General features: G+C 51.2%; 9 protein-coding genes across 9 annotated transcripts; 3 read left to right on the top strand and 6 right to left on the bottom strand.

The window, feature by feature from the left end:
- Positions 1 to 332: 332 nt before the first annotated feature.
- AA0111_g4668 (hypothetical protein) lies at positions 333 to 1,643 on the top strand (the record flags this gene model as incomplete). Its single annotated transcript, XM_028650695.1, has 1 exon — positions 333 to 1,643. One exon carries the CDS (start codon positions 333 to 335, stop codon positions 1,641 to 1,643), a length of 1,311 nt encoding a protein of 436 aa, XP_028507775.1.
- Positions 1,644 to 1,686: 43 nt separating this feature from the next.
- Positions 1,687 to 3,320, bottom strand: AA0111_g4667 (Carboxypeptidase 2; the record flags this gene model as incomplete). The annotated part of the gene is made up of 2 exons (XM_028650694.1): positions 1,687 to 3,038; positions 3,086 to 3,320. 2 exons carry the CDS (start codon positions 3,318 to 3,320, stop codon positions 1,687 to 1,689), a joined length of 1,587 nt encoding a protein of 528 aa, XP_028507777.1.
- An 894-nt stretch (positions 3,321 to 4,214) lies between these two features.
- AA0111_g4666 (hypothetical protein) lies at positions 4,215 to 5,033 on the bottom strand (the record flags this gene model as incomplete). The annotated part of the gene is made up of 1 exon (XM_028650693.1): positions 4,215 to 5,033. The coding sequence occupies one exon, from the start codon at positions 5,031 to 5,033 to the stop codon at positions 4,215 to 4,217; it is 819 nt and encodes a 272-aa protein (XP_028507776.1).
- A 552-nt stretch (positions 5,034 to 5,585) lies between these two features.
- Positions 5,586 to 8,595, bottom strand: AA0111_g4665 (hypothetical protein; the record flags this gene model as incomplete). The annotated part of the gene is made up of 7 exons (XM_028650692.1): positions 5,586 to 5,969; positions 6,016 to 6,994; positions 7,045 to 7,220; positions 7,271 to 7,767; positions 7,812 to 8,188; positions 8,236 to 8,363; positions 8,413 to 8,595. The coding sequence occupies 7 exons, from the start codon at positions 8,593 to 8,595 to the stop codon at positions 5,586 to 5,588; spliced, it is 2,724 nt and encodes a 907-aa protein (XP_028507779.1).
- A 949-nt stretch (positions 8,596 to 9,544) lies between these two features.
- AA0111_g4664 (hypothetical protein) lies at positions 9,545 to 11,326 on the top strand (the record flags this gene model as incomplete). Its single annotated transcript, XM_028650691.1, has 4 exons — positions 9,545 to 9,709; positions 10,039 to 10,296; positions 10,625 to 10,696; positions 10,745 to 11,326. The coding sequence occupies 4 exons, from the start codon at positions 9,545 to 9,547 to the stop codon at positions 11,324 to 11,326; spliced, it is 1,077 nt and encodes a 358-aa protein (XP_028507778.1).
- Positions 11,327 to 11,597: 271 nt separating this feature from the next.
- On the bottom strand, positions 11,598 to 12,331 carry AA0111_g4663 (hypothetical protein; the record flags this gene model as incomplete). Its single annotated transcript, XM_028650690.1, has 2 exons — positions 11,598 to 11,720; positions 11,774 to 12,331. The coding sequence occupies 2 exons, from the start codon at positions 12,329 to 12,331 to the stop codon at positions 11,598 to 11,600; spliced, it is 681 nt and encodes a 226-aa protein (XP_028507781.1).
- A 4,736-nt stretch (positions 12,332 to 17,067) lies between these two features.
- AA0111_g4662 (hypothetical protein) lies at positions 17,068 to 19,311 on the bottom strand (the record flags this gene model as incomplete). Its single annotated transcript, XM_028650689.1, has 1 exon — positions 17,068 to 19,311. One exon carries the CDS (start codon positions 19,309 to 19,311, stop codon positions 17,068 to 17,070), a length of 2,244 nt encoding a protein of 747 aa, XP_028507780.1.
- A 528-nt stretch (positions 19,312 to 19,839) lies between these two features.
- Positions 19,840 to 20,875, bottom strand: AA0111_g4661 (hypothetical protein; the record flags this gene model as incomplete). The annotated part of the gene is made up of 3 exons (XM_028650688.1): positions 19,840 to 20,420; positions 20,469 to 20,600; positions 20,647 to 20,875. 3 exons carry the CDS (start codon positions 20,873 to 20,875, stop codon positions 19,840 to 19,842), a joined length of 942 nt encoding a protein of 313 aa, XP_028507783.1.
- Positions 20,876 to 21,085: 210 nt separating this feature from the next.
- AA0111_g4660 (hypothetical protein) lies at positions 21,086 to 22,453 on the top strand (the record flags this gene model as incomplete). The annotated part of the gene is made up of 1 exon (XM_028650687.1): positions 21,086 to 22,453. One exon carries the CDS (start codon positions 21,086 to 21,088, stop codon positions 22,451 to 22,453), a length of 1,368 nt encoding a protein of 455 aa, XP_028507782.1.
- Positions 22,454 to 24,006: the final 1,553 nt, after the last annotated feature.

Here is a 24,006-nt window from a genome sequence, read left to right as displayed (position 1 = left end):
GATGTGAGCGCGTTGGTATGGCAAGCAACCGACAGGAAGAGATGTGGTTCGAGTGAAGACAGACTAGCGTAATCACGATACCGCAGGCGCGTGGTGAAAACGCGCTAGGCCTGGCGCACGGACAAGATACCCATTACATCCCGCATGCCGAACATCCCAGCGCTCCTAGCCATATCCATCTTCTTGAAGATAGTCAAGATGCGGGACGGGTAAAATGCAGACTGATGGGCCTCCCGCGGGCACGGCCATGCCGTCTCTCCCTCCAACGATGATGCCAGCTTGGTTTCCTATCTGAAAGCACCCAATCTCCTACCAAGGTGCCGACTTAAGCAATGGCTACAAACGGAAACAAGGACTTCCACATCCTGATCGTAGGAGCTGGAACAAGCGGATTGCTCATCGCACAGGGTTTAAAGAAGGTATACGATTCAGTCGCAAAACCATCCAACGCCCACATCACTAATACCACCACCACCACTCAGGCAAACATATCTTTCTCGATCTTCGAATCCGAGACCTCGACGACGTACCAGACACGCCCGCGAGAATGGGGTATGACACTACACTGGGGGAGCTCCCACATCGCTTCATGCCTGCCAATTGAACTCGCAAACCGCATCCACGAAGCCTTCGCCGACCCGACCCAGGATCAAGCCTCCGCCACAGGCTTATCGGTATTCAACGGTGAGACGGGCGAGCGCATATTCGAAATCGCAGCGGACAAGCCTTGTCGCGTCAGTCGTAGGAAGATGCGTAACTTGTTCAGCGAGGGCTTAGATGTACAATACGGGAAGAAGTTCGCCAGTGCAGTGGTCGGTGACGATGACAAGGTAAGGGTGACATTCGAAGACGGCAGCACAGCCACTGGCCATGTGCTGGTAGGCTGCGATGGCGCAAAGTCGCGAGTTCGCGAAGCCATTGTCGGCACAGAAGCAGCAAAACTCACCAATGCATCTGTCAGCATGTTCAACTTCCCCTACAAATTCGATGCCGACCTCGCTAAGCGCATACGAGACATGAATCCCCTCTTCATTACAAGCATACATCCAAGTCACGGCACCATGTTCTGGCTATCCATACAAGACGTGCCTGACCCCTCCGACCCTGCAACATGGACATTCCAGGTCCTGCAGTCGTGGCTGGACTCTAGTGTGCCCGCTGATGTGGATCTGTCCACCCTTGAAGGACGCATGTCGCTCTTCAAGAGGCGCACAGAAGAGTATGCGGAGCCTTGGCGATCTGCTGGCCGAGCTGTTGACCCTGCTACCGTGCTTCCACTTGACAAAGGCACGTTCTGGGAGAAGGCTGCCAAATGGGACAACAAGGGTGGAAGGATGACACTGTGTGGTGATGCCGCGCATCCTATGACGCCGCATAGAGGACAAGGTCTCAACAACGCGTTGCAAGATGCTGCTAATTTCGTCGCCGCTATGCGTAAAGTTCATGGCTCTCCTGAGCAGGGACAGGATCTCAAACAAGCTGTTGATGATTATGATGCTGAAGTCCTGGAGCGGGGCGTATTAGAGATGAACATCTCTCTCAAACAAACACTGTTCATCCACGACTGGGATACGTTGATGCAGAGTCCGATGGTGAAGATGGGTTTGCGTCAGGCGGAGAAGGGCACTCAAAGCACGTCTTAGTACGTAGATGGAGCAATTGTTCCATCACAGCATTCGGATATCCCTAGATAACTCTAAATACAGGATACTCATCTCCCACCTCCAGCGGAATCTTGTTATAATATGCTTGACTAGCCTCTGCCTCTGGTTCTAGCAGCGCAAAAGCATACCCAGCATTCTTCTGCTTAGTGTCAACCCAGTAACCTCCAGCGGGTATCGTAACCTCCCGCTGTGTCGCATTAGTCGTCACTGTAGTACCCGCGATGCCCTCGAACTTTGTTCCAGCCAGCTCAGCCGACGTTACCACCAGCGCTTCAACACTGCCGGTGAACTCTTCTTGGAGGATATCGACGGTAACGCCGAGTATGCGGAGACGTTCCGCTACATCTGTCCATGCGCGCGAGAAGACATAGGCTTTTGGCCGAGGTCGGGACAGAGTGACAAGGTAGGGATCACTGTTTCTGGAGCGGACGGGCACGTTGACGAGGGAACCGTTCGTCGCGTCGATGAAGGGAACTATCTTGTTTGTGACACGTTGTTCGTACGCAACAACAATGTCATCTTTACTCTCGATAAAGGCTTTACGTCCTGCCTCAACTTTGCTATACACGCTATCGTATTCATCAACCGCTTTGTTAAGGATGGTCTCTAGGACGATGAGGTGGGAAGCTACACGTCGCTGGAAATGCTGATCAGCAATAGCAATACCACGCGTCTCCACCAGGAATGTAAGGGCCTGATAGTTGCCAGCACCTTTGTGGTTTGCCGCTGGAGTCGCATTAGGCTCTTCGATAGTGATCGTTCCATTGGCTACGCTGGTCGTAAAGTATGGGAATATTCGGAGGTCGTGGCTTTCAGCAACTGAGAAGATGTCGTCTACAAACTCCTGGTTCAACGCTCGAATATCAGGATGAACGTTCTGGTTCTTGTTGGCCGAGACTAGGAGATCTTGTGCGCGGATGTATTTCTGAGCTACCGGGTCGCCACCTGTGTATTCGTGGTCGTCTATGAAGACGTGAGGGTCAAATTCGGATTGTAGCTTTCTAATAGCTCGCGTCTGCTCTCTCTCGAGCACAGCGTGATCACGATTAGGGTCGTAGTTGGAGGCCAGCTGTCGCTGCAGGTATTCCACGCCATCGACATTATAGCGTGGAAGAATCACAAGATCAACTTTTTCGAGGACTTTCGCGCTCCATTGTGAGTCCTGAGCGAGTCTCCCTAATAGTGCTAGCACACCTTCATCGCCTGCTGGCTCGTTTCCGTGCTGGCCCCCTTGGATCCAGATACGTAGCTTGTTGGTGCTGTTCTTGCCACTCGTCAGTGTAACATACGGTATTCTGCGGCCCTCCTCGGATTCTAGTCCGCTCTTGTAGGTGATCCAGCCGTTACGCTGGGCAATGCCCTTCACAAAGCTCTCTGCAGAACGTCAGCAAGTCTGTGGCTTTTGACGTACAACAACATACCCAAGTCTTGCTGTGGAGTTGGTCCGGAAGTGCCGTTTGCGAACGTAGCTGGTACGTTGCTTGGGTTCACGAAAGCTGGCGATAGTAGCTGAATGCCTTCGACGTTGGGAAAGTTGGCTGCCACCTGTGGTGAATCAATCACAACGGGTCTTATGTTGCTGGCATATCGGTCTGCAATAACTGTCGTTGCTTGAACTGCAAGTAAACCCAATGTAGATTGGGATGAGATTCGCATGGCGAACGATGCGTTCTTAGTCGACGGAATCTGTTGTGGAGGCTATAAGCCTGGCAGGATGTTCAAGAAGAGCTGCGAAATGCATCACTAGCAGAGGCCCAAGCGACGTTTGTATATACCTCTACTCCGGATCCCTGTCATGATAGTCGTGATATGTATACCCAAGCACGTTATCGGTCGTAATGGTTGAGCCGGATACCTACATCCTTCGCAGGCATGTTGATGTCTATCAGGGTGCTAGAGTCTTGGTACTTCAATGAGCTTCCTTTTGTGGTATAACTTCGACGTGACGTGAGTGGAGACGAACGGCAATCAAGAGGGTGGACTGGGGAGGACGTTGTCGCTTTCCTCCGCTCCCGAGAACGGAAGGGGCTTGGCAGATGGCGTCATACACGTGATACATTGCTAGCGGTTGCAGCATTCACTATTCGTACTGCTCTTATACTGACTTCTTCAAGTAGCCAGGTAGAAACTGCCGACTATTGGCCGAAGATTTGTAATGCTTGCACGAATATGTAGTGATTTCCAGCTAAGATTGAGGTCCGTCTTCAACGGCTTCATGATTTGTGGACGGTAACCACTATGTAGGTACGAAGGAATGACACTCGATATTTGGAAGCGAGAACAATAATTTTCCAGATCTCAGAGCCAGCTCATATCCCAATCACCCTGTTACCACACCTGTCTATCTCAAGCAGCGGCAAAGAGGGCGACGAGAATAGTTTCTCTATGCTCATGGGTTAGCCTGAAGGCCATCTAGAGGGAACGTTGCTCTACTGTTCCGACAGAAACATGAAAGACATCAATATACGTGGAAGTGAAAACTGCACACCACTACTTCCAACTCAAAGGAAAACATATAACCCGCCCGTCACCAAGCTCCTTATCTCCCACCTACCGATCCGGCATAGGCGGCGTCCCCAGCTCATTCACAAACATCCCACTCCGTTCCACCTCCCTCACCCACTGCGCCCAAGGCTTGAACACAATCCACCGGTTCATCTCATTCGTCGCCTTCCTCTCCTGGCCACTCAAATACTTGACCCCTTCAACTCCGCCACCACCTCTCCCCACATTCGCCAACAACAATGCTTTCGTCTGCACCCTAGCATTACTCGCTGCATAATACGCGAAATCAGTGACCTGTTCCACGCTTTCCGCTGTTGTAACGAAGCCATGTCCCCGCTGCAGGACCGTTGTATGCAAAGGAGATGTGGGCCTCGTTTCGTTAACACCGAAGTTCTCTGCTAAAGCGGCGCCTAGCCGCGGACTGTTTACCAACATATCTCTCGGGTCCCCCTCTTCGTACACTGTTTCAATGTCGAAGTTCGGCACGCTCTCACCAAGAAAGCCGGCCATATGGTACACTGGCTCAAATGATGTATCGATAACAGTGTATGGAAGGACATCCTCGGAGTGACTGTGCACAACTGCGTTGACATCCGGATAACGTTTCAAAATCTCGCTATGGATGTAGCGTTCTGCATAGCCGCCGACTGTGCCGTTGACCGGTGTGCCATCCGAGATGAGGTATTCGCCTATGTCGGCGGGACTGGACACTGTTGCTGGACCGATCTGCAGCGCGATGAAGAATGTTGTATTGGTGTTTGGATTACGAACGCTGACATGGCCAAAGGGATCGAGGACGTTGTGGTAGGAGAGGATGTGGTTCGCTGTTATGAGCGATGAGAGTAGGGCTGTGATGTTGACCATTGTGGCTGAAACTTGGGTTGGTTCTAGATCTCAAACCAAAATCGCAAAGCTTGCCGGGAGAGAGAGTGTGTGTTGAGTCGAGCTACACGATCAGTCCAGGGACTGTAAAAAGAAATGTTTGCAAGGATTTGGATGTAAAAGCAACCTGCGGGTGTGCATCATAGCTACGAAAGCGTACAGCGAGGATCTCCGGACCATGGGCCGTAGCGCGGTCTTAGTTTCAGCTTACGATCAGTCTTGCAGACGGGCTACCAGAACTTAGTTGGTGTGCATGCGCCACGATAAAGCTTAACTAATGAGCACAACTGTATTATTACAATGTGTCTATCAGGATAAAACACTACTTTACAAAGCCATGAGGTCGTAAGCGCCAAGAACGACAAGAGATTTCGGATGATAACAATGGTATATAGCGAAGCACCCAAGTTGTGCTGGAGGGGAGTCGGATCATGGTATCGGCCGCGTCTCGCGAGAACGTGTCCAGACGGTGTGGAAGGTGGGAGACGTAATGGTCAATGTTGTGCAACGCCAATCTTAGTTGCCAAAGGCCTATCACCGGCCGCCGTTCATAGCGCCCTGATTGAACTCACTCGTTCCATGGCCAGATTGATTCGAAAAGTCTGGAAGAACACCATTCATACTGATCCCGTCCTCGTATCCCGAGAATCCACCAGTCATGTCTGCCCAGTCCCACTCAAGTGTCATTGGCATTTTCCAGAGATCTTGTGGAACGTTGTTGAAGGTCTGGTCGAACTGGCCCATGCCCGCCATGGCGTTGATGTTGGAGCTGATGCCGTTCACATCACCACCAGTTGTCATTGGTAAGCTTTGTGATTGTTGGAGCATCTGGGCGGTGATACCTGGTGAACCATATTGGCTCATCTGGATATTGGGCTGTAAGGAGTCGTGTGTGAAATTTGGTGAGAAGGGGAATGGCTGCGCATGTTAGCAGTGACCTCAGCATGACAGTGGTAGAGCTTACCTCGTTGAACCCCTGGAAGTCTGGATTGAAGATCATGCCTTCTGATTGGTTATTGTTCTGTGGAGTAGTGGCCTGCTGAGGTGACGAGTGTGCGTTGCGACCCGTCGAGAGCAGCTCGGCCGCTGTTGCTTCGATTTGTGCGTCTTGCTCGCTGTCGCCTTGCTTCCTCTTCCGTCGCGACGCGTGTTCGCGATCGGCTTTTTCTAGCACAATAGTAGCGATGCGCTCGAATTCAGCACACACTGTGCACATTCGCTTGACACTGCCGCTTCCCTGATCGTCATTGAGCATGTTCAGGAAGTTGACGACCAGCTTCATAAGCTTGAGATCCGATCGTGATCGCGTATCCTGTGGGTTTTGTAAGATGTTGGCAAAGAGCGTAACCAATGCAGTGACTGGGAAGTAAATCACTAGCCAGACACAAGATAAATCGCCTTTCGGTATGTACTTTAGGAGATGTATCGAAGCTCGGGCGGCCTGAACACACAGTTGGGCGGACATGAAGACTCTCGGGTTGAGAGGTCGAGCATTTAGGCCTTGTATCGCAAAGTTGGATAATCGACTAGTCCAGTATCCGTGATGTACACTCATGCGGTGGATGGTGGTTAAACAGTTGTAATAGCCAAGATGCAGTACTGCGACTTGGAGGATGAGCGGGGTATGTGATGCCTTGATGTCATGCTCTGGCCGGAACTCTAGTGGTATGTCGTCCTTCCATGCTTCCAGCTCTTTATCCAGTTCGCCAATAGTATTTAGCAGTTCGCCGTCGGTCTGTTTAGATGCCTTTACGGAATAGAGACCCTTGTAAACTTTGCTTTGAATCACGGAGAAGGTGCACATGAGACGGAATAGGTTCATAGTGCCCTTTCCGTCAGCCAGCGGAATGTTGCCGATGTTGTCTGGTGGAGTATCGCTAGGTAATTCGACATTCATGTCGTCGTCGTCCTGTACAGGTGGTCTGCCGGACCGCAAGCAGATGCTTGATGGTGTTAGTATATAGGTAAGCTTAAGAGGGCTAGAAAGACTTACTCTTTGTCTAACATGTAGGCTATCCAGAAGACACGTCTTCGTTGCTCGACCTCGGCGGAGTTGAGGCTAAAGTTGGCACCTTTCTTATGGAGACCAATGCTGTGTGCAAGCCGCATGGCTGTGGCAACGAAAAAGTAGGTAGGTTGGGGGTTCGGCGTTCCTAGAAGGAAGAGACCCTGGAAGATGTTAGTTGGGGGAAGGCGAATCTCTTGTCTCTGATACGTACTATTCCTAGCAAAGCCTGAACACTGAGGAGATCCGTATTGCGCATGGTAAGCTCTACCATGACACTCATGGCATTCTTCAGGTATTGCCACGCCTTTTCGTCTTCTTCTGCTGGAACCAGGTTGCTCATGACGCGCAGTCGGTGTGCGAAAGCCAGGGCGACGTTCAAACTGGCCCACCACCCGGATCCTTCATAGGGGTCTTTCGAGTAGTGCTTGTCTACGAGATGCATGAAAGTTGGTTCGTGGAACAGCGGAAACATGCAGTTGAAGTTTTCGAAGTAGTCCTTGAGTAGTGACAAGGCCTCGTGCTTGGGAGGCAATTGTTTGTAGACTCTGCGCTTGAAGATGTCCTGGAACACGTCGGGTCGCCATTGGATCCACTTGTTGTCCTCGACGGCGGCTGTAGAGATCATGTCGCGGAAAGAGTTGTCCCCGGTCTTTTCATTCACCCATTGTATGCCCTTGGGCGAGAAGATGGAGAAACCAGACGATGAGCCTGGAAAGGTTAGCGCTTAAAAACAACAAGTACGGGAAGCGTACCGATATATCTTGTCTCTCCGCAGTTGTTCGTCACCAAAGAGCACATCATCTCGGCGAGCGCATCCTCTTCCTTGTCTTTGGGGTTTTCGGTGTGCTCCTCTGGCTCTGGTGAGGCGGTACCGCTCCTCGGACTGGGGAGAGCTGGTTGTGCTGGTGTGCCGTTGGCAGTGGATTGGCCGGTCGGGGGTGCCATTGATTCTCGTCGTTCACCGATGCTGGCCCTGGGTGTGGCCGATCGCCCAGCTCTTGCTTCGAGTCGTCTCTCCAGTGTGGCCAGATCGGTGCTGCCGTCGTCGTCTTCGGGGAGGACGCCGGAGAGGCGCATCAGGGACTCCATGCGCGCAAGTCGGTTCTCGAGACCTTCGATGTACTTGGCGCTATGCATGGTCAGCTTCATGTGCGCGTGGTGAGTCATCAGGCATACCCCTTGGGCGGTTGCCTTTTCTTCTCGACCTGAGTGAAGATGCATTCCGTCTTGTAGTTCTGGCAGTGTGTGCACGACGGCATCTTGCCGTCGCACTTGATCTTCTTTTTCCGGCACATGTCGCAAGCCTGCATCTGTCAGCATGGCACTATGCTACTCGCCGCCCGCAGTGTGTACCCTTGCAATGCGCCGCCGCTTGGGGTCGCTGCCATCGTTGTCGTCGTGCATGTCGTCGTGGGCGAACATGTTGCCCGGGGGCATCTGCGATGGGTCGTAGCTGCCGCTTCCGAACAGACGCGGTGGTGGAGGGTTCATCATGGGCGGGCCGGCCCCGTAGAAGCCGTTGTTGGCGGGATTCATGGCGTATTAGGTGTCGCTCTCGCGAGGTCGTCAGTCGTCAAAGTCCTAGGGCAATTGGGCCCTGGCGGATATCCGGGGGTTCGCGTTGTTTTGTGAGGGCGGGTATGGTTCGGGCTATGCGGAGGGGTCTGGCGGAGCGTCTAGTGCTCAGGGAGATGAAACGCTGCCGAGGATCACATCTACAGGGCCCTGAGGATGGCTGTCGCAGACTCGCCGACTATCGAATCGTGGCCGACAGCGCGCGGGTGAGGCAGAAGCTTGTTGCAGACGACCAAGACCGGCCCAAAGCGGGAGCGTCGTATGGCGTCGTCTTGTCGTGACGACTATTACTTGTCTGGGCACGGCGTCGACAGGAAAAAAGATACTGCCCAGGCAACTTTCCTTATCCGCGTCTACTACAATATAGTGCTGTCAGACTGCAACGCCGCGTCGTCCGTAGTTCGCGCGTCCAGCCTTAGTCAGACACGAGCCACGCACCTGAGGCTGAAAGCGGAATAGCAGAGATGACGTTGTGATATTGCTTCTGTCCCACGCGGTCGCCAGCGCGAACTTTGAAAGCACAGATGCACACTCTTAGCCTTGACTCTTCAGTTCTACATCTCGTTGACAACTCACGCGCTACGCCGTAAGCGCCTCCCCCAAGAATAGTACGTCAGCATTCCTTACATGCTTTTCCCCAAATCTCCAGCTTACACAACGGTCGCGTACCTGTCGGTTGGGCCGGGATGCGCTATGGGCACACCGCTACCAAAAGACACATGCCGAGCCGTAGCCACATCGAGGAAGCCGTCAACGTTGCCTACCCTCCTGCTGCGCCACCACACCCGTTGCATCGTCGCATCTTCACTCCTCCTGACATTACCACCGGGCGGTTACATGCTCAGTACTGACTCGTCCTAGTTTGAGAATCCTTGAGACCTACAAAAAAAACACAGACTCACCATCAGCCATGGCTCCAATGACTGCTGAGGAACTTTCAAATCACCCAGAATACCCCCATACTATCTGGGACCTAAAACCAGAAAAGAAAGGCAAAGCCGTTGTAGCCAAGGACAGAGGCGGTCCCCTTAACATCGCTTACGAGATCCATGGCCATGGCGACAGACACCTCGTGGTAAGTCGCCCCACTATCGGTATTAATATCTTCTCCAACTTGATGCGCTGCATATCAGGCACCAAAGAAAAGCTTGTCTTTGACTAGGGTGCATTTGTAATGTTGTCTTCTACCAATCTTCGGGTAGCGGCACCCTGTCACCGTTTCGTTTCAGTTGCATTGACCGTCTCAACTACGATGTATCGTGTCTCAAGTTGTCGAGTACGCAACGAATACGTACTTTTCTGCATTCAGCCCTTAACCGTTCTCGGCATCTTCCGTCTCTACATTCACGTCAACGTGGCGCTTGTGCTTTGTTACAACAAGAGTCAACAACTGACACTATGTAGTGGGTCATGGGCCTTGGTGGCATGAAATACGCATGGCAGCGTCAGACAAAGGACTTTGGCCACACCAAAGGCGACCAATACTCGTCGTTAGTAACTGACAACCGAGGTATTGGTGACTCCGACAAGCCCACATCAAGATACTCTACATCTGCCATGGCCCAGGACATTGTCGAAGTTCTCGATCATGTCGGCTGGACCGGTAACCGTGAACTACATGTGATTGGTATAAGCATGGGTGGCATGATTGCCCAGGAAATAGTGAGTCCATTCATCTCTTCATCGTCATCCGCACAAAGTACTGGTGGAGTAGTCGTCTTCGGATCGGATGCTATACCTTCCGTCTTTGAACACAAATTCTCTCAAGTGTCGTCGACTAGAGCTTCAAACATTTCTCATACCCAGCATCATCCTGTAATCTCAACGGTACATTGAGCTTCCGCCCCGCTCAACTTTACCCCGCCCCCACCTGTTCGTCAATGCCGCACATATGATCGTCTATGCATGCCGATCATGATGATTGCAGCAAAAACACCCATTCCGATCAGCTAGAAATTTGCAGAATCTCTGAGCGCTAATAATAATCTAGGCCATGTTGATACCACAACGGATTTGCACACTCTCGCTCGTATCCACAGCCGCACAACTATTCAGAACAAATGTACGCCTCAACCCTAGCAAACTTTCGTAGATTAGCTAACCCTCCCAGGGCTTCATCGAAAACCTCTGGAACCGAGCCAATCTCTTCATCCCCAAATCTCTAGATGCCCAAATCGAAGGCGTAAAGAAGAACCTCTACACACAGCAATGGCTCGACGCGCCCGACACTCTCGAACCTGTTGTTCAAGCCTTTCCTACCAACGGTGATCGTTTTGCTGCAAACGAAATCTGGAAACGATCACATCCCGAGTACTTTGGTAAGGCTGGATTCATGCTGCAAGCTATCGCCGCGGGGTGGCACCACAAGAGCCCGGAGCAGCTGCAGCAAATTGCAAAGACTGTAGGCAAGAACAGGATCATGGTTATCCATGGCACCAAGGATCGCATGTTGACTTTCCCGTTGGGTGTTGTGCTTTGGAGAGGATTGGAGAGGGGGGAGGGCCCGACCGGAAAGGAGAACTGGTTGGGTATCGAGGAAGAGGAGGATATCTGGCAGGAAGGTGAGGTTGAGAAGCATTTCATCAAGGGGCAGGGTCATGTGTTGCCGGCGGAGATGAGGGAAGACTTTAACGTATGGATTGAGGGGTTGGTCGAGAGGGGTATCAAACTTAATGAAGAGCAAGGCCTCTAGAGGATGACTATGATGGCTGTGAATGGTTCAATGACACACGCACGTCAGCTTCCGATAGATTTAGACTTGGGGGACCGAGAACGCGGACAGCAGTGGCGAGTATCCGCGACGTTCACACACGCATATTCCAGCGTTTGTCTCTCAGTAACTGAGTATTGGCACCTTATGTCATTCGAATAAATACATACATTTAGAAAGAGTGTCCGTAAGCCCATAGACGGAACAATAACCGAAATAAAACGCACACTCATCTCATTCCAATACATTCACCCTAAGCACCAAGGGCCTTGGTAATGTAGTCAGTACCCAATTTCTGGGTAGGGGCATCGTTGGGGTACTGAAGATGCTGAGCATTGATACCCGCACCGTGTGTAGTGTCGCATACACCGTCACCCTGACAAATGCGTTAGTAATTTTGTAACATGACATGAACAACAGGATACATACGAAGATGCAAACATCGAGCGTCTTGGCAACCCAGTTGGATGGAATGCCTCCTCCAAGTGCTGCGGAAAGTCCATTGACGTTCTTGGTGGTGGTACCACCGTTGTTGTCCACATTGCACGCCAATCCAGACTTGTGTGCTGGGTCACCGATGAGGAACACACCCTTTACAGCATCGAACTTGGCGCCCGTCAACTGAGACATGGCGTTCACGGTGGCCTGAGCACCCTGAGAGTAGCCCTCAAGGATGAAGCATTCCTTTGGTGAAGAGGCCAGTGTGGTAGTGATCTTGTTGACAATGTCTCGTGTACCCGCGGCACTGTTTTGGGAGAAGTCGGCAGTGTAAACAGTGTTGTAGGTCTTGCCTCCGGAGACAGCAGCGCGGACGCGGGAGTTGATTGTACGGAAACCAGCAGATTCGCCTTGGAGCTCGCCAGTACCGCGGGTGTTAATGATAGTGTATGAGGGGCAAGACGAGGAGGCGGCACGCTTGACTTCCTCTACTGGAGCGGCGGAAGCCAAGGCGAAAAGAGTGGCGGAAACGATGGCTGAGAAACGCATGTTGAAGGTAATGAAGAAGATGTGTATAGAAGTAGAAGTAGAGCGACAGTATTGAGTTACCGTATTGTCAAGGTTGTGATTATATCAACGAGGATCCAGACTCCCTTATATATCCAGTTCACATCTGTTACCATGCCGTGTGGGTAAGGAAAAAGCACTGTCGATATGCCATGTCACCTCGGCAGATATTCTTAGCGCGTTTCACTGGCCGATCCCCAGGCATCTCTCTATACCTGAAGGGGTAGAACATACATGCGCTCGGAGCACTAGAGATGGTCGTAGGCATCTGTCCCGTAGTCTCTTGATCGACGCCATGCCCAATCGACTGTCACCGTCTTACCCACATAAACGTTTGGTTCCCTTCGATTTGGAGACCAACAACGGAAAAGGAAGGTATAGGTGGTTTGACTGGAGCTTGCTGTGTTTTCAACGGCATGACGTCGAGGTTATTTGCATCGTACGACGATTCCAGGATACCGATGTTGGTGTGGCGGCGAGAACTTGCGAAACATCGTCATACTCATGGCTTGCTTGAACGCGACTGGGAACATTCCATCCCGGGCTTTTACTCGAAACAGCCATGAAGTGGGGGCGTAGCCTCACACCTCCAATAGCAAGACACGCCGAACTGATCGTGCTGTGGATGGTGACTACACTGGTGCAGATGTTTGGTGCGCCTCACCCGGCGGGCCAATGTCTTGACGACTCAGCAACCTCGTCCGCATCATTCTGTCTTACCCTGTTCGGAATACTTGCCTGCTCGTTGCGGTTCGACAGCATGCCGGAATGGCCAGAATGAGGACGCCATTTGTTGCTCCTTGTCGTCGATCGGCATTGAGCCTCGGCTCTCAAGCACGGCAAATGAACAAGGGTATTCGGCGTCGGTGGAGGTACCTGATATGGATGGTAGATGCGTAGATATGTAAGATGTGAGGTCGGAGATTATCGAAAAAAGCAAGTACCCACTCCTTGCAGCGCGGAACATGCTGTTGCGACATCAGACAGGTTCGAGAAGGAGTTGAAGATGCATTAAGGGTGCAAGTAGTGGAAGCGGAGAGACAATATGCAGGAGACGGTGGGCAACCTTGGTCGATCTTGCTCTACACAGTATGGTGGCGTTGATCATTGCGGGTCCCGCTGATCCGAGGAACGGTTTAGTGTCGCGCTTGGTGGGCTAAGCATCGTCGAGCCTAGACATCAGTCTGGCATCTTGACTGGGGGGTTGGCAGGGGGTCATTCGAGTTCAAACTTTATAAACGTCTTGGGAAGTCGACACGCTGTATGCGCTTTGACTAGTAGTTAGCTCAGCAGCTTATTCCCAGAGTAATCCTACCGCAGTGTAGGTCGCGACTTCGATGTGCATCGATCGAAGGACAGGGCAATGTCGCATCTTAGGTAAAAGTTTAAAAGGCGGATAGAGAAGCGACTGAGAGGTGACATAACCTAATGTGACGTCTTTTGCGCTAGGCCGAGTGTCACAGGCGCCTCCAAAACGTGGCCACGTGTGACGCTAACTCCACTCTTCTTCCTCTTCATTTCCAGCTCCAGGAATTCCCTACGCCACCATTTGGGAATAACCCCCCGATTGTTATGTCCGCGGAAAGATTCACGGCCTTTCATTCACTATAAACTCGAAAGCACATCTTCTTTCCAGATTCTTTCCTCCTTCTGCAGGTGTGATTGCAGGATATTTTTATCGTAACGGCATTCTTTTGCAGATATGGAAGGTATGAACCTAGGAGTCTACGAAGAAAAGCTTCATATGCGCATGATGGCTTTGGAGAGAGAACATTCAAAGTCAATTGTAGCTTAGCTCTGGGCCTTAGACGAGCACTCAAAAGGTGTTATAACCATGCTAGCCACCAAGACGCAATTCTGTTAATCAGGACGAAGGAAAGCCAGACAGAGGTATGGGTTGGAAGCACTTTCACTTCTTCGTACCAGGCGCCAAACGTAAACCCAGAGCTTTCCAGTCTTTCGTGAGCGCTTCGTGTTTCATTTTGGTCATAACAGAAGGTTTCACAAGAACAAGAGGAAGAACAAAAGATTTCTGAATATGATATTATGTGTGCACCTCTGGCTCAGTGTTCGAGACTCCAAACTGGATCAGAGCTCAGTCGTGGGCTACGACCAGACATGAATGGGCAGCGTGTTCCTGTTCAGCCTTCCATTAAAAACGGTATCACAATACCCTTGTAGGCATTCGCTCGCTAGGCCAGTATCTTAATTTTGTTTCTAACGTGTCTTCCCCTCTAATCTGCTGACGACGACAAATAAAGACCATGACTACGGCAATCGGTGCTTTTTGTACCCAGTCTTTTCTTCAAAAGCTACAATTTCAGATTTCATTCCGAATTCACATGCCATATCACTGTTAAAAGTATGGACACAGGCAGACACACATCGTTGTTTCTCCAAGCTGATATTTTACATGTGCATGCCGTTCGCGTTCTATTTTTCTTCGGAACAATGAGATTTGGAGGTTGGTGTAGAAGTAATGGTTCTAGATACCAGAATAAAGTTTTTATACTGCGTCTAAAATGGACCTGTCCAAACAGATCAGGAATTCGATACACATGTCTGGTTGTGGGCTTTGGATTGAAAGTCATACTTCCAGATGTCATCTGACACACAGTCCTTTTATCTGCCAATTGGTTTTGACACAAACACACCAGTTGATTAGCTTCATTCTAGTCGCGATCGATTTCTTTGACTTGCGTTGAATGGATTGAGATGAGTTTTCCAAAAGTTTCAAGATACGATTTTGGTGAAAGACAGATAGTTCGACTATGGAACGCAGATCTGTAGGCGATCCGAAGAGGGGTCACAGATATAGAACACAACTCGTGAGTAATATCCAAAACGTTGAGCGTAACATATATGCAAGCAGAGAAATAGCCGTTTAGCATGTCATTGACTCATCACTACTTTGAAGTCCCATGGATTCGATGCTTCGAGTGATGGAAATCTGAAAACTTGAAGATTGGTATAAGAAGCTGATGGGTGGCTGACGAACATAGCGCTTTATGCTAGTGGGAACAGGACAAATCGTCTCGCAACATGTTTCTTGCTGCTTGTATTTTGAACCTCCATCATGTAATCTTCCTATCCTTTATTTCTAGACAAGAAGAAACTTCGAAGTTGGTATTGGAGTAGTAGTTTGGTTGTCGGAAGGTGATCATTTATACTAGCAGAAGGCAAACAGCCAGATCCACCACGTTGGTCTGGGCAATCACTCTTTCCAGTCCACATGAAACGAATACGAGGATCTTTTGGAAAGACCTGAGCAATGGCATTGGTGTAGCGTTAAATGTCCCGTAGGCGAATGGTAGATCTAACTGCGAGCCGATGGAAACCAGGCAGTTTGCAGCATGATCGAAAGCGTCGATATTTCCAGTCTCCATGTATTGATGTATTTGTCTTTTGGAGTAGAAAAGATTTGGAAGTGGGGTGGAAACAAAATCCAGTGATCATGAACGGGTAGTGTAACATGTAAACAAGAGGAAGACAGGAAGTCTCATCCCATGGACCGGTTGTAGCTTTTTTTCTTTCTTTGGAACAATGAAGAGTCAGAGTTGATAGAGGCTTGCAACTTGGTTGGCGAAAGATCGTTCTTATACCCATAGCTTCTCAACTAGAACATTTCCCTTCGGAGCACCGTTTCTGTATGATAATACTTTAAATTCGCTCTTCTCTGCCTTTTCTCATGTTGTCTTCTTTTTCGTATCTCAGGAGGTAGATACCAAACCCCCTGGTGTTTTCTCTGGGCTGAAACTATTGTCTCTCGTTTTGGTCGGTTATGGTATACCAATGATCATGTCGAGAGCAAAAAGAATGAGTAGCGTTATCATCGTATCCAGTAAGAAGAGGGAGGAGCACCGTTATACTACACGCGCGCATATAATATGATTCTCTCTCTTTTGGACGCAAAACAAAGCAGCGAAGATCATTTCTTGTCGTACATGGCTTTTCGAAAACTCCATATACTCGATATGTGCAAATTCGGAGAAACAGATTCCCAAGCATAGGGAAGTAAAGCAGTAGTTGACGGAACAGACAGTGTTTATATATGACTGCTGGAGAGAGTAATTTGCTGGGACCATGATCGTGATAGGTATCGGTTTTACTGCATTCCGAATAGCGATCCGCCACCACACATGACATGCTGCAAGTCTGTTTTGAGCAGCCAGAAAGAAGGCCAGGGAAGGTCATTGTTTGAGGATGTCTTGCTTTTGGAGAACACCATAGGTTAATCTCAGGGATGGTTTTAGTAAGACAGAATTTTGAGTGCGTGATAAAAGGAAGGGAAGGGAAAGAGCAGAGGGAGATTTTATACCTGATCGACATAGCGATACAACAATACGTCTAACACCACCTCACCCTATCTGACAGCTTCCGAGTCCCGGGAATCCGTTGTAGCCTCTCTCAGGTGATACAAGATCATTGTCACCAGAAAACCCAGTCTGAAGAATAAGCCTAGTCATTAAACCATACTAACACTAGCTATGAGAAATCGCTATCCGATATGAATGGTATAACCAAGTTTGTGAGTTGCGAAGAACCATGAGTCGCCCAAGGCGTTGTCGCTAAATTTTCCCCATAACCTCCAAAAAAAAACGCCCAAATATTCGGATACCGCATCGAAAGGAATGGGGGTATATGCCTTATCCAAGCTTTTCATTCCGTTCCAATATCGTCCATCCATTGACAAGAACAATCGATCGAGGTCATGTCAGTCACGAACCAACAACCTCAACCCATCCATCCCTATTCCTCTCCACCTTGGTCCCGTCCTCGCCACCAGTGAGTTCTTTCGCCAAACCATCCTTTGCGCCTCTTCTTCTCGCACGATCCCGTACGGATCGCTCATCCTTCTCACACTCCTTGATCGCCTCAACAACCTCCAATTCCTCAAATCTGGCATCTTGCAGGTTAAGCTTCTGCCACTGAGGATGCTTCTGGCAGCGCTTCTTCACACAGGCTGTATCTTTCTCCTCTCCATCTACGCCACCATCAATGTCCATTGCATCCGCGCCGTCCGCAGGCGTCGGCGTCGAAGAAATCTGTTCTGGGGTGGGATTCAGGGTGGAGTGGTGGAAGGCAGCGCGGCCGTGTTTGCTATTCCGCCAAAGTAGAAACTCAGCATCAGACCATGATAATCTGCTGTCGTAACCACAGAAATCCTTCATCTTGATCTTCTCGCGGTCGGCGAGGCGAACAGCTTGTTCCTTGGCCATGCTGACAAACTTCTCGCGGTCTTTGAGTACCTCTAGCCGATCTTTGAGTTGCGTCTTCTCTTTATGAAGGGCGGTCAAACGTTCGATCTCGCCAGCGGTAAGGGAAAGGTCTTCGCCGTTGGCGGGGAAGGTTGCGCGGGATGGCGAAGCGGTTTGTGGAGGTGTGAGAACGCCGGTGCCTAGGTTCTTGAAGGCTTGGATGTTTGGCGAGGCGTCGACAAGGGCTTTGAGGTCTTTGGCTCGGAGGGTGCCACCAAGAGGGGTTGGTTCTTCTTCTTCCTCGACTCTCTTTTTCTTCTTAGATTTTTCCTTTGTTCCATTGGCGCCCTTTGCTCCTGCTGTTCGTTGAAGCTGTTCTTGCATAAAGAGGACTCCGCAATCGTCAGAGCAGTACTTGCTTTCTCGGTCCTTCCCTACCCTGGCAGGCTTTCGACAGCCTTCCCGCCTGCACATTGGCTTCCATGTTGTGTTGCCCCTGCCATTCTCCTCGCACTGAGGACATATAAACTTGTCGACTAGTTGCTCATCCGCTTGTTTCATGTTTACGCAGTCGCCATGGAACCAGTCGTCGCAACCGCCATCGCACCCAATCATCCACTTGTGATTGTCCGGTTTTTTACAGATGCAGTACAGGTTGTGGTCTTCAGATGAATCGCCTTCATCGTCGGATCGGTCTGGTGCGGGTGAGGATCCAGGAGCGGGTGTGCCGGCATGCGAGCCCCTCTTCATAGCCCTGCTGGCCGACTTTGGTATCCTCGAGGTAGGCGTGACTGACCGTGCTGCGCCATCTTCCGTCTCCACCTTACGCTTCTTGCTGGGCTTTGACGTCTTTGCTGTACCCTTCTTTTTAATAGCAGGGGCTGATGCTGGCGCTGGTCGTTTTTTGGTCGGGGCAGGTGCTGGTTTCGAGTCCACGGGTGATTGTACGCGTTCTGACCGCTCTGCAACGCTCTGGTTCCGTCTCCGTAGTCCAAGGTCGCTCTGCTTGGCAATCTCAAGTGCCTTGAGCGCATCGGCATCCATGTTCTCGCCAGTAACAGAACCTTGTCGCTCGGATTGAGAAGCAGTGACTGCAGGTGTGTGTTCGCGTGGTGTGCCAGAGGGTTCGTCCTTGATGAAAGGCTGCGGTGAAGGCAGCTTGTCGCCGTTGTGCGAACTTGAACCCGGCTGTAGTGTGCTATTGGCCGCTTCAGGCTCGCGGATCTGTGAAGTTGTTGGTTCGTCGCGCACGAATGCAGGCTCGCGGTGGTGGGTGCTGTCTCTTTCACCGCCATGATCCGGTTGTACAATTTGCGACACATCTTCGCCGATAGGTGTTGACGCCTTCTCGTCTTGGGTCTGTTCTTGCAGGGCTGTGGACAAATTTTGTATAGGCGCGAGCACTGGGGCGGGCGATGTTCTCGACAGCAGCGATTGCCGTCGCTTTTGCTCTTCTGGCGAATTTGACCCATGGTGATAGTGGTCCAGGGTCGGCGAGCGAGCCTGGGGCAGTTCGAGGGGTGGCGAGGGCTCTACAGGCGCGTGGTGGGAACCGAAGCTGCTGGTGCGTCGCGGCGCGTGGGATGAGGCAGTTGGCGAGGGCAGCTCGCGCGTCGGGGCGGGCACGAACTGCTGCCCGCTGCCCAAAGTTGCCAGTGTTGTCAGGGCATCGGCAGCGTCGTCGGCAGGTGTCGCGGTCGGGCTGGTGACAGACGGGCGGCGGAGGCCAGCGTCGGGGTTGAGGAGGGAGTCGATGCTGCTCATTGTCTCAAGCAGTCATTGCAGATTTGGAGTATGGCGCTGGAGGTGGGGATGCGTACGGCGAGGGCAAAGAGCGAGAGAACGAGAGAATGAGGAGAGAGATGGCGCAAAGGCGGTTGGTGTGGAAAATAGAGCCGTTTCAATCAGCTTGGCGCGCAGAAGCGCTTGAGGGGCGGCAGCGAAGCTCCAGTGAGCCTTGATTGCATGCAGCCATTGCTCAACACCGGGTCGCGCTTGCCCAATACCTCGTGACGCTGACAAATGGGGAAGGAACTACCCATCCAAGCACATGCACTGCACCAACAGCCTCTCCTTCCTCTGATGTCGTGTCTTTGTTGTTGGCAATTTCTGGCGCTTGCTGGGCCGATGATGCAACCTCGAATCCTTCCGAGGGGAGCTTGGAGCTACCTACCATCACTAACACGACTAGCATCGCCAGAGTTTCGAGGCAAAGAATAATGCAGTACAACTATACAGGGTATCTTAGGTCGTCTCCTTCTCTATAACGCCAACAGACTGCGCGACTCCAGCCTACTCGTCGCCTTCGCCTCTCGGCCGCCCACGTTTCCGTCCATTCGCCTGCGATGCAACGTTGGCCGCCTCGACCGACGGTGCAGCATCGTCATTCGCACCAGCCACCTGCAGCGTCCTCTCAATCTTCTTATCCAGCTCGTCCCCATCCTCGCTGTCCCCAAATATTTTCCGTATAAGCTGCGCGACACCATCCCGCCCGACTTCCATCTTGCCTCGGGGCCCAACGATATAGTCTATCGTCTCTTCGCCCCCGTTCTGGGTGTCTTTGACCTTTACAATATACCCATCCTTGATCATGTTCGCGAGCGTCTTGTCCTTGGTCCCCATGGGCGTCGTCTGATCTGCATTCATACGTCTGAGGGCGCGATCTAGCTTGCCCTCTGGGATCAGACCGCCATGGATTGTGATAAGGGCGATGACCATGGTATATAGTCCCACGTACGAGTCTTCTCGATTTATGTCTTCTTCGATTGGTCGCGAAGGGCCGATGATGTCGGGTATACGGTATTGGTCGGGGAGGATAGTTTGCAGAACCCAAATACTTGTGTTTTTGCTTTGGGAATCCGAGGCAGCGGCAGCTGAGAGATGTCAGGTCAGAGACAGCACAGTAGTGATGAGTTGCATACCGCGCTTCTGTCGCAGTGTCACCTTCTCCGCTCTGGGCAGTTCGACCAACTGCATGCCGAAGACGTCCATGAGCTGACTGTTTGCTTGTGCGAAGACATCCTTGAATAGTCGAGTGTATGTTGAACCGAGTACTGCCACTATTAGTCCCGTGTCATGTGTGGTTTCCAATGCACCCACCCGTTACATTGATATCTTGGCGCTTGATAGGCTTCCGTGAACGTTCGCACGACAGGGCATATCGTACCAAGCCTTTTGCCAGCTGGTCAACGCTGCCGCTGCCCTGGTTCATTGCCTCGTCCATGTCGACATCCTCGTCTTCGTCGGGTGTATCATCTCGTCTGCGCCGTTGGGTTTGTGTGGGGGTCGGGGTCGCTTCTTCCGCTCTTCTTGGTCTATGTGGAGGCATGTTGTGTCGTCTAGAAGCCGCAAAGGCGGGGTGTTGAGCGTTGACCTATTTGCAAGGTGGGCTGTAGATTTACTCTGGGGGGCCGACGCGACGCGCCGCAGTGAAAGCCGCGCTAAAGTGCTCGCTTCAGACCGGCGACGACATCATCGAGCCCTGGTCCAAGCTGCTCCACTCTCTCTCTCACCACATCACCCAGTCAATGCAGCCACCATGAACTCGATAAGACACGCCGCTCGGCGGCCAGTATTCCGCTGCCTCAACACGCCTGCGCCCCTCCGCTCCAACCCCCAATTCCGCCAAAACACGCGCTCCAGCAGGGCAGATCTTGAAGCCATACTCAAGCAAGGCGCCCGCCCCAAGGTTCCTCGCCCAGATGAGGACTTCGTCTCGGTACATCGCGCAGAGGCGATACGTCGTGCTCAATTGATAAAAAAGCGGAACTGGCTCGCTCTGGGTGCTGCACTGTCCATGATTGCACCCATCTTCCTCGTCAGGTTGTGGGATGTACCGCCACTAGAAGAGAAAGGTGAGGAGCCACGCCGGGGCATCGTAGACAGAATCATGGGCCCACCCATCCAGAACGACTCACCGCGCAAGGCGGCAGAAGAGTTCCAAGGAAAGAAGGTGGTCATCGCGGCAGGCGACAAAGTCATCGCAACACCAGGCGGCACCGACAACCCGCAAGCCTCAGATCCCGACGCCATCGAGCTCGTTGAAACAGGCACATCCTACGTCCCCTACTTCCCACGCACCATCCGTCTCCCTACAGACACCTCGGGTCCTGAAGCCATCACCACTGACGCCGAATATACACTCCTCGGTCTCGGCATCCGGAAAGTCTCCTTCCTCCGCGTCCAAGTCTACGTTGTGGGCCTCTACGTCAAAACCGCCGACCTCTCTACCCTCCAAAACCACCTCATCAACACTGTAAACCCCACCGCCTCTGCTCTGATCCCTAATGAGAAGAAGGACCTCCGCGAGTCCCTGCTCGACCCCGAAAAGAGCAACAAGATCTGGGAGTCCATCTTGGCCAAGAACGGCATGGATGGTGTTGACATGGCATTCCGTGTTGTACCCTGCCGCGGCACAGACTTCAAGCATCTGCAAGATGGCTGGATGCGCGGAATTGCGTCGCGCACGGATGAGGTGAGGAGGAAACAGGCTGAGTTGATCAGACAGCAGGCTGCCGAGAACAAATCCATTTCCTTGCCTAAGCCGGTTGAGGAGGGCGAGTTCCAGGATGAGTCTTTTGGCCTGGCGATGAAGGAGTTCAGGAACCTCTTCCAGGGCAAGGGCAAAGCGCCCAAGGGTAGTGTCATTATCTTGACACGGAATAAGAACGGACATCTAGGTGCGCTGTACCAACCTATTGTGAAGGCAGCGAATAGCAAGCAGGAGGTCATGGGCAAGAGCAGTTGGTTGGGCGAGGTCAGAGATGAGAGGGTTGGCAGGCTGGTCTGGCTATTGTATCTGGGTGGCCAGAATGTTAGCAGTGAGCCAGCAAGGCAGAGCATCGTGGATGGATGTATCGATATTGTGGAGAGGCCTGTGGGCACACTGGAGACTATGGTTCACTAAAATGGCTGTAGATAGGTCGCCATGTACAATACGAAACGAAGACTTAATGCGTATCACTCGTGACTTACACGGCGGATTTCGCCATGTCATGTTCGGCGGCAGTGTATATAAATTCTCGCGAAGCTCCCCTACTTTTTCTTTCCCCTACAACTACTCCTGTTCTCCAAACATCAAAAAGGACAAAGATTATATGAATGACTCGTCCCTCCAAGCTTCTTTTTAAAAGTGGCGCAAGGCTATAGAATGTTTTCTGCTCTTCTCTTGCCAACCACTCAAGATATCAAAAAAGGTCGTCAGACAATAATGATGTTTCTTCCTCGAGCCTTCTTTCCAAATCATTTACTGTCCGTCTTATGTCTCCTGTTTTTCTTTCCGACCACATGAAATACCAAAAGTCGCATCTCAAAATTCCTATGGCTTGTTTACGGAGCACCCTCCTCGAAACAGTTCTAGCTGGTGTGCGTGTTTTCGGTTTCGCACCTCTTACCAATCGCTTGAGATATTGAAATTTAGTGCCCACTTCCACATGGCTGTTTCCGAGCTTCTCTGCAAAATATTCCACACAGATTTCTATGTCTCCTGTTCTTCTTTCTGGTGGCTACCGAAAAGTCAAGCATCCATCATTATGTTTCTCTTAGCAATCTTCCGCAATCCGACTCATGGCTTGTATCTCTTCGAGATGATGGATGGCTAGCTTTGCGTGTCTCAAAGATACTGCTACGAGACGGCATGTTTCCGCGGAAGAGGATGTCGCCGGCAAACGTACAATTAAGGAACGGCTGAAAGCCACGTACTGAGGGGACATGTAAGACATGTATAAAAGCCTTACATTGTCTCCACATGCTTCCTTCCTCCTTTACACCCACTCTTTGGGTGCTTCTCAAAACAAAATGGACTTACCTTTATGACCACTACCCCTTTCTTTTTCTCTAAAACGATCACTGGCAGCATCCAGACATATTCTGTTCCCTATCCCGACCAACTCACATCAGCCCTCATGGAATTGCTCAACCCTGACCTTTCGGAATCAAGACCCTGCGCCATTTGTAGACGTTTGCTTCCTGCTGCCGACTTTCTTTACAAAAGGTTTTCTGATTGTAGCACATGAGAGAAGACGACCAACAGCCTCCAACAACCCTATTCAGACATATTCGAAGACACTTACTAAGAAAACTCACTTGCCATCACTATGAAAAGCCTTTCCTGGTCTGCTCTTATCCGAACAGCCGCTCGGATCGAGATATCCTGGACGGCTCTCGACGTACCCTAAAAATTTATTATCCAAATGGAAAATCAACCTCTCCGGTTCACCCAGCCTCATCCTCTGATCCCCATGTCAGCTGGCGAAGTACCAAAATCTGGTCATTATTTGCCCATGTTTGTGGCGGGGCTGAGTTCGAAGAAAAGAAATTCAGTTGTTTGCTGCCACACGCCGTGTCAGTCTTCCGTTCACCGACTCTCTTCTTTCTACACTTCTTTCCACTTGAGAAGATACCAAAACCAATCACCACTCCGCAATGTTTGCGGCACGCTCGAGATCTGATCCAAAATGA

Source organism: Alternaria arborescens (assembly GCF_004154835.1).
Source record: "Alternaria arborescens strain FERA 675 chromosome Unknown contig_8, whole genome shotgun sequence".
NCBI classification, from domain to species: domain Eukaryota; kingdom Fungi; phylum Ascomycota; class Dothideomycetes; order Pleosporales; family Pleosporaceae; genus Alternaria; species Alternaria arborescens.
The sequence above is the reverse complement of the archived record's forward strand: the minus strand, read 5'-3'. Positions and strand labels throughout refer to the sequence as shown.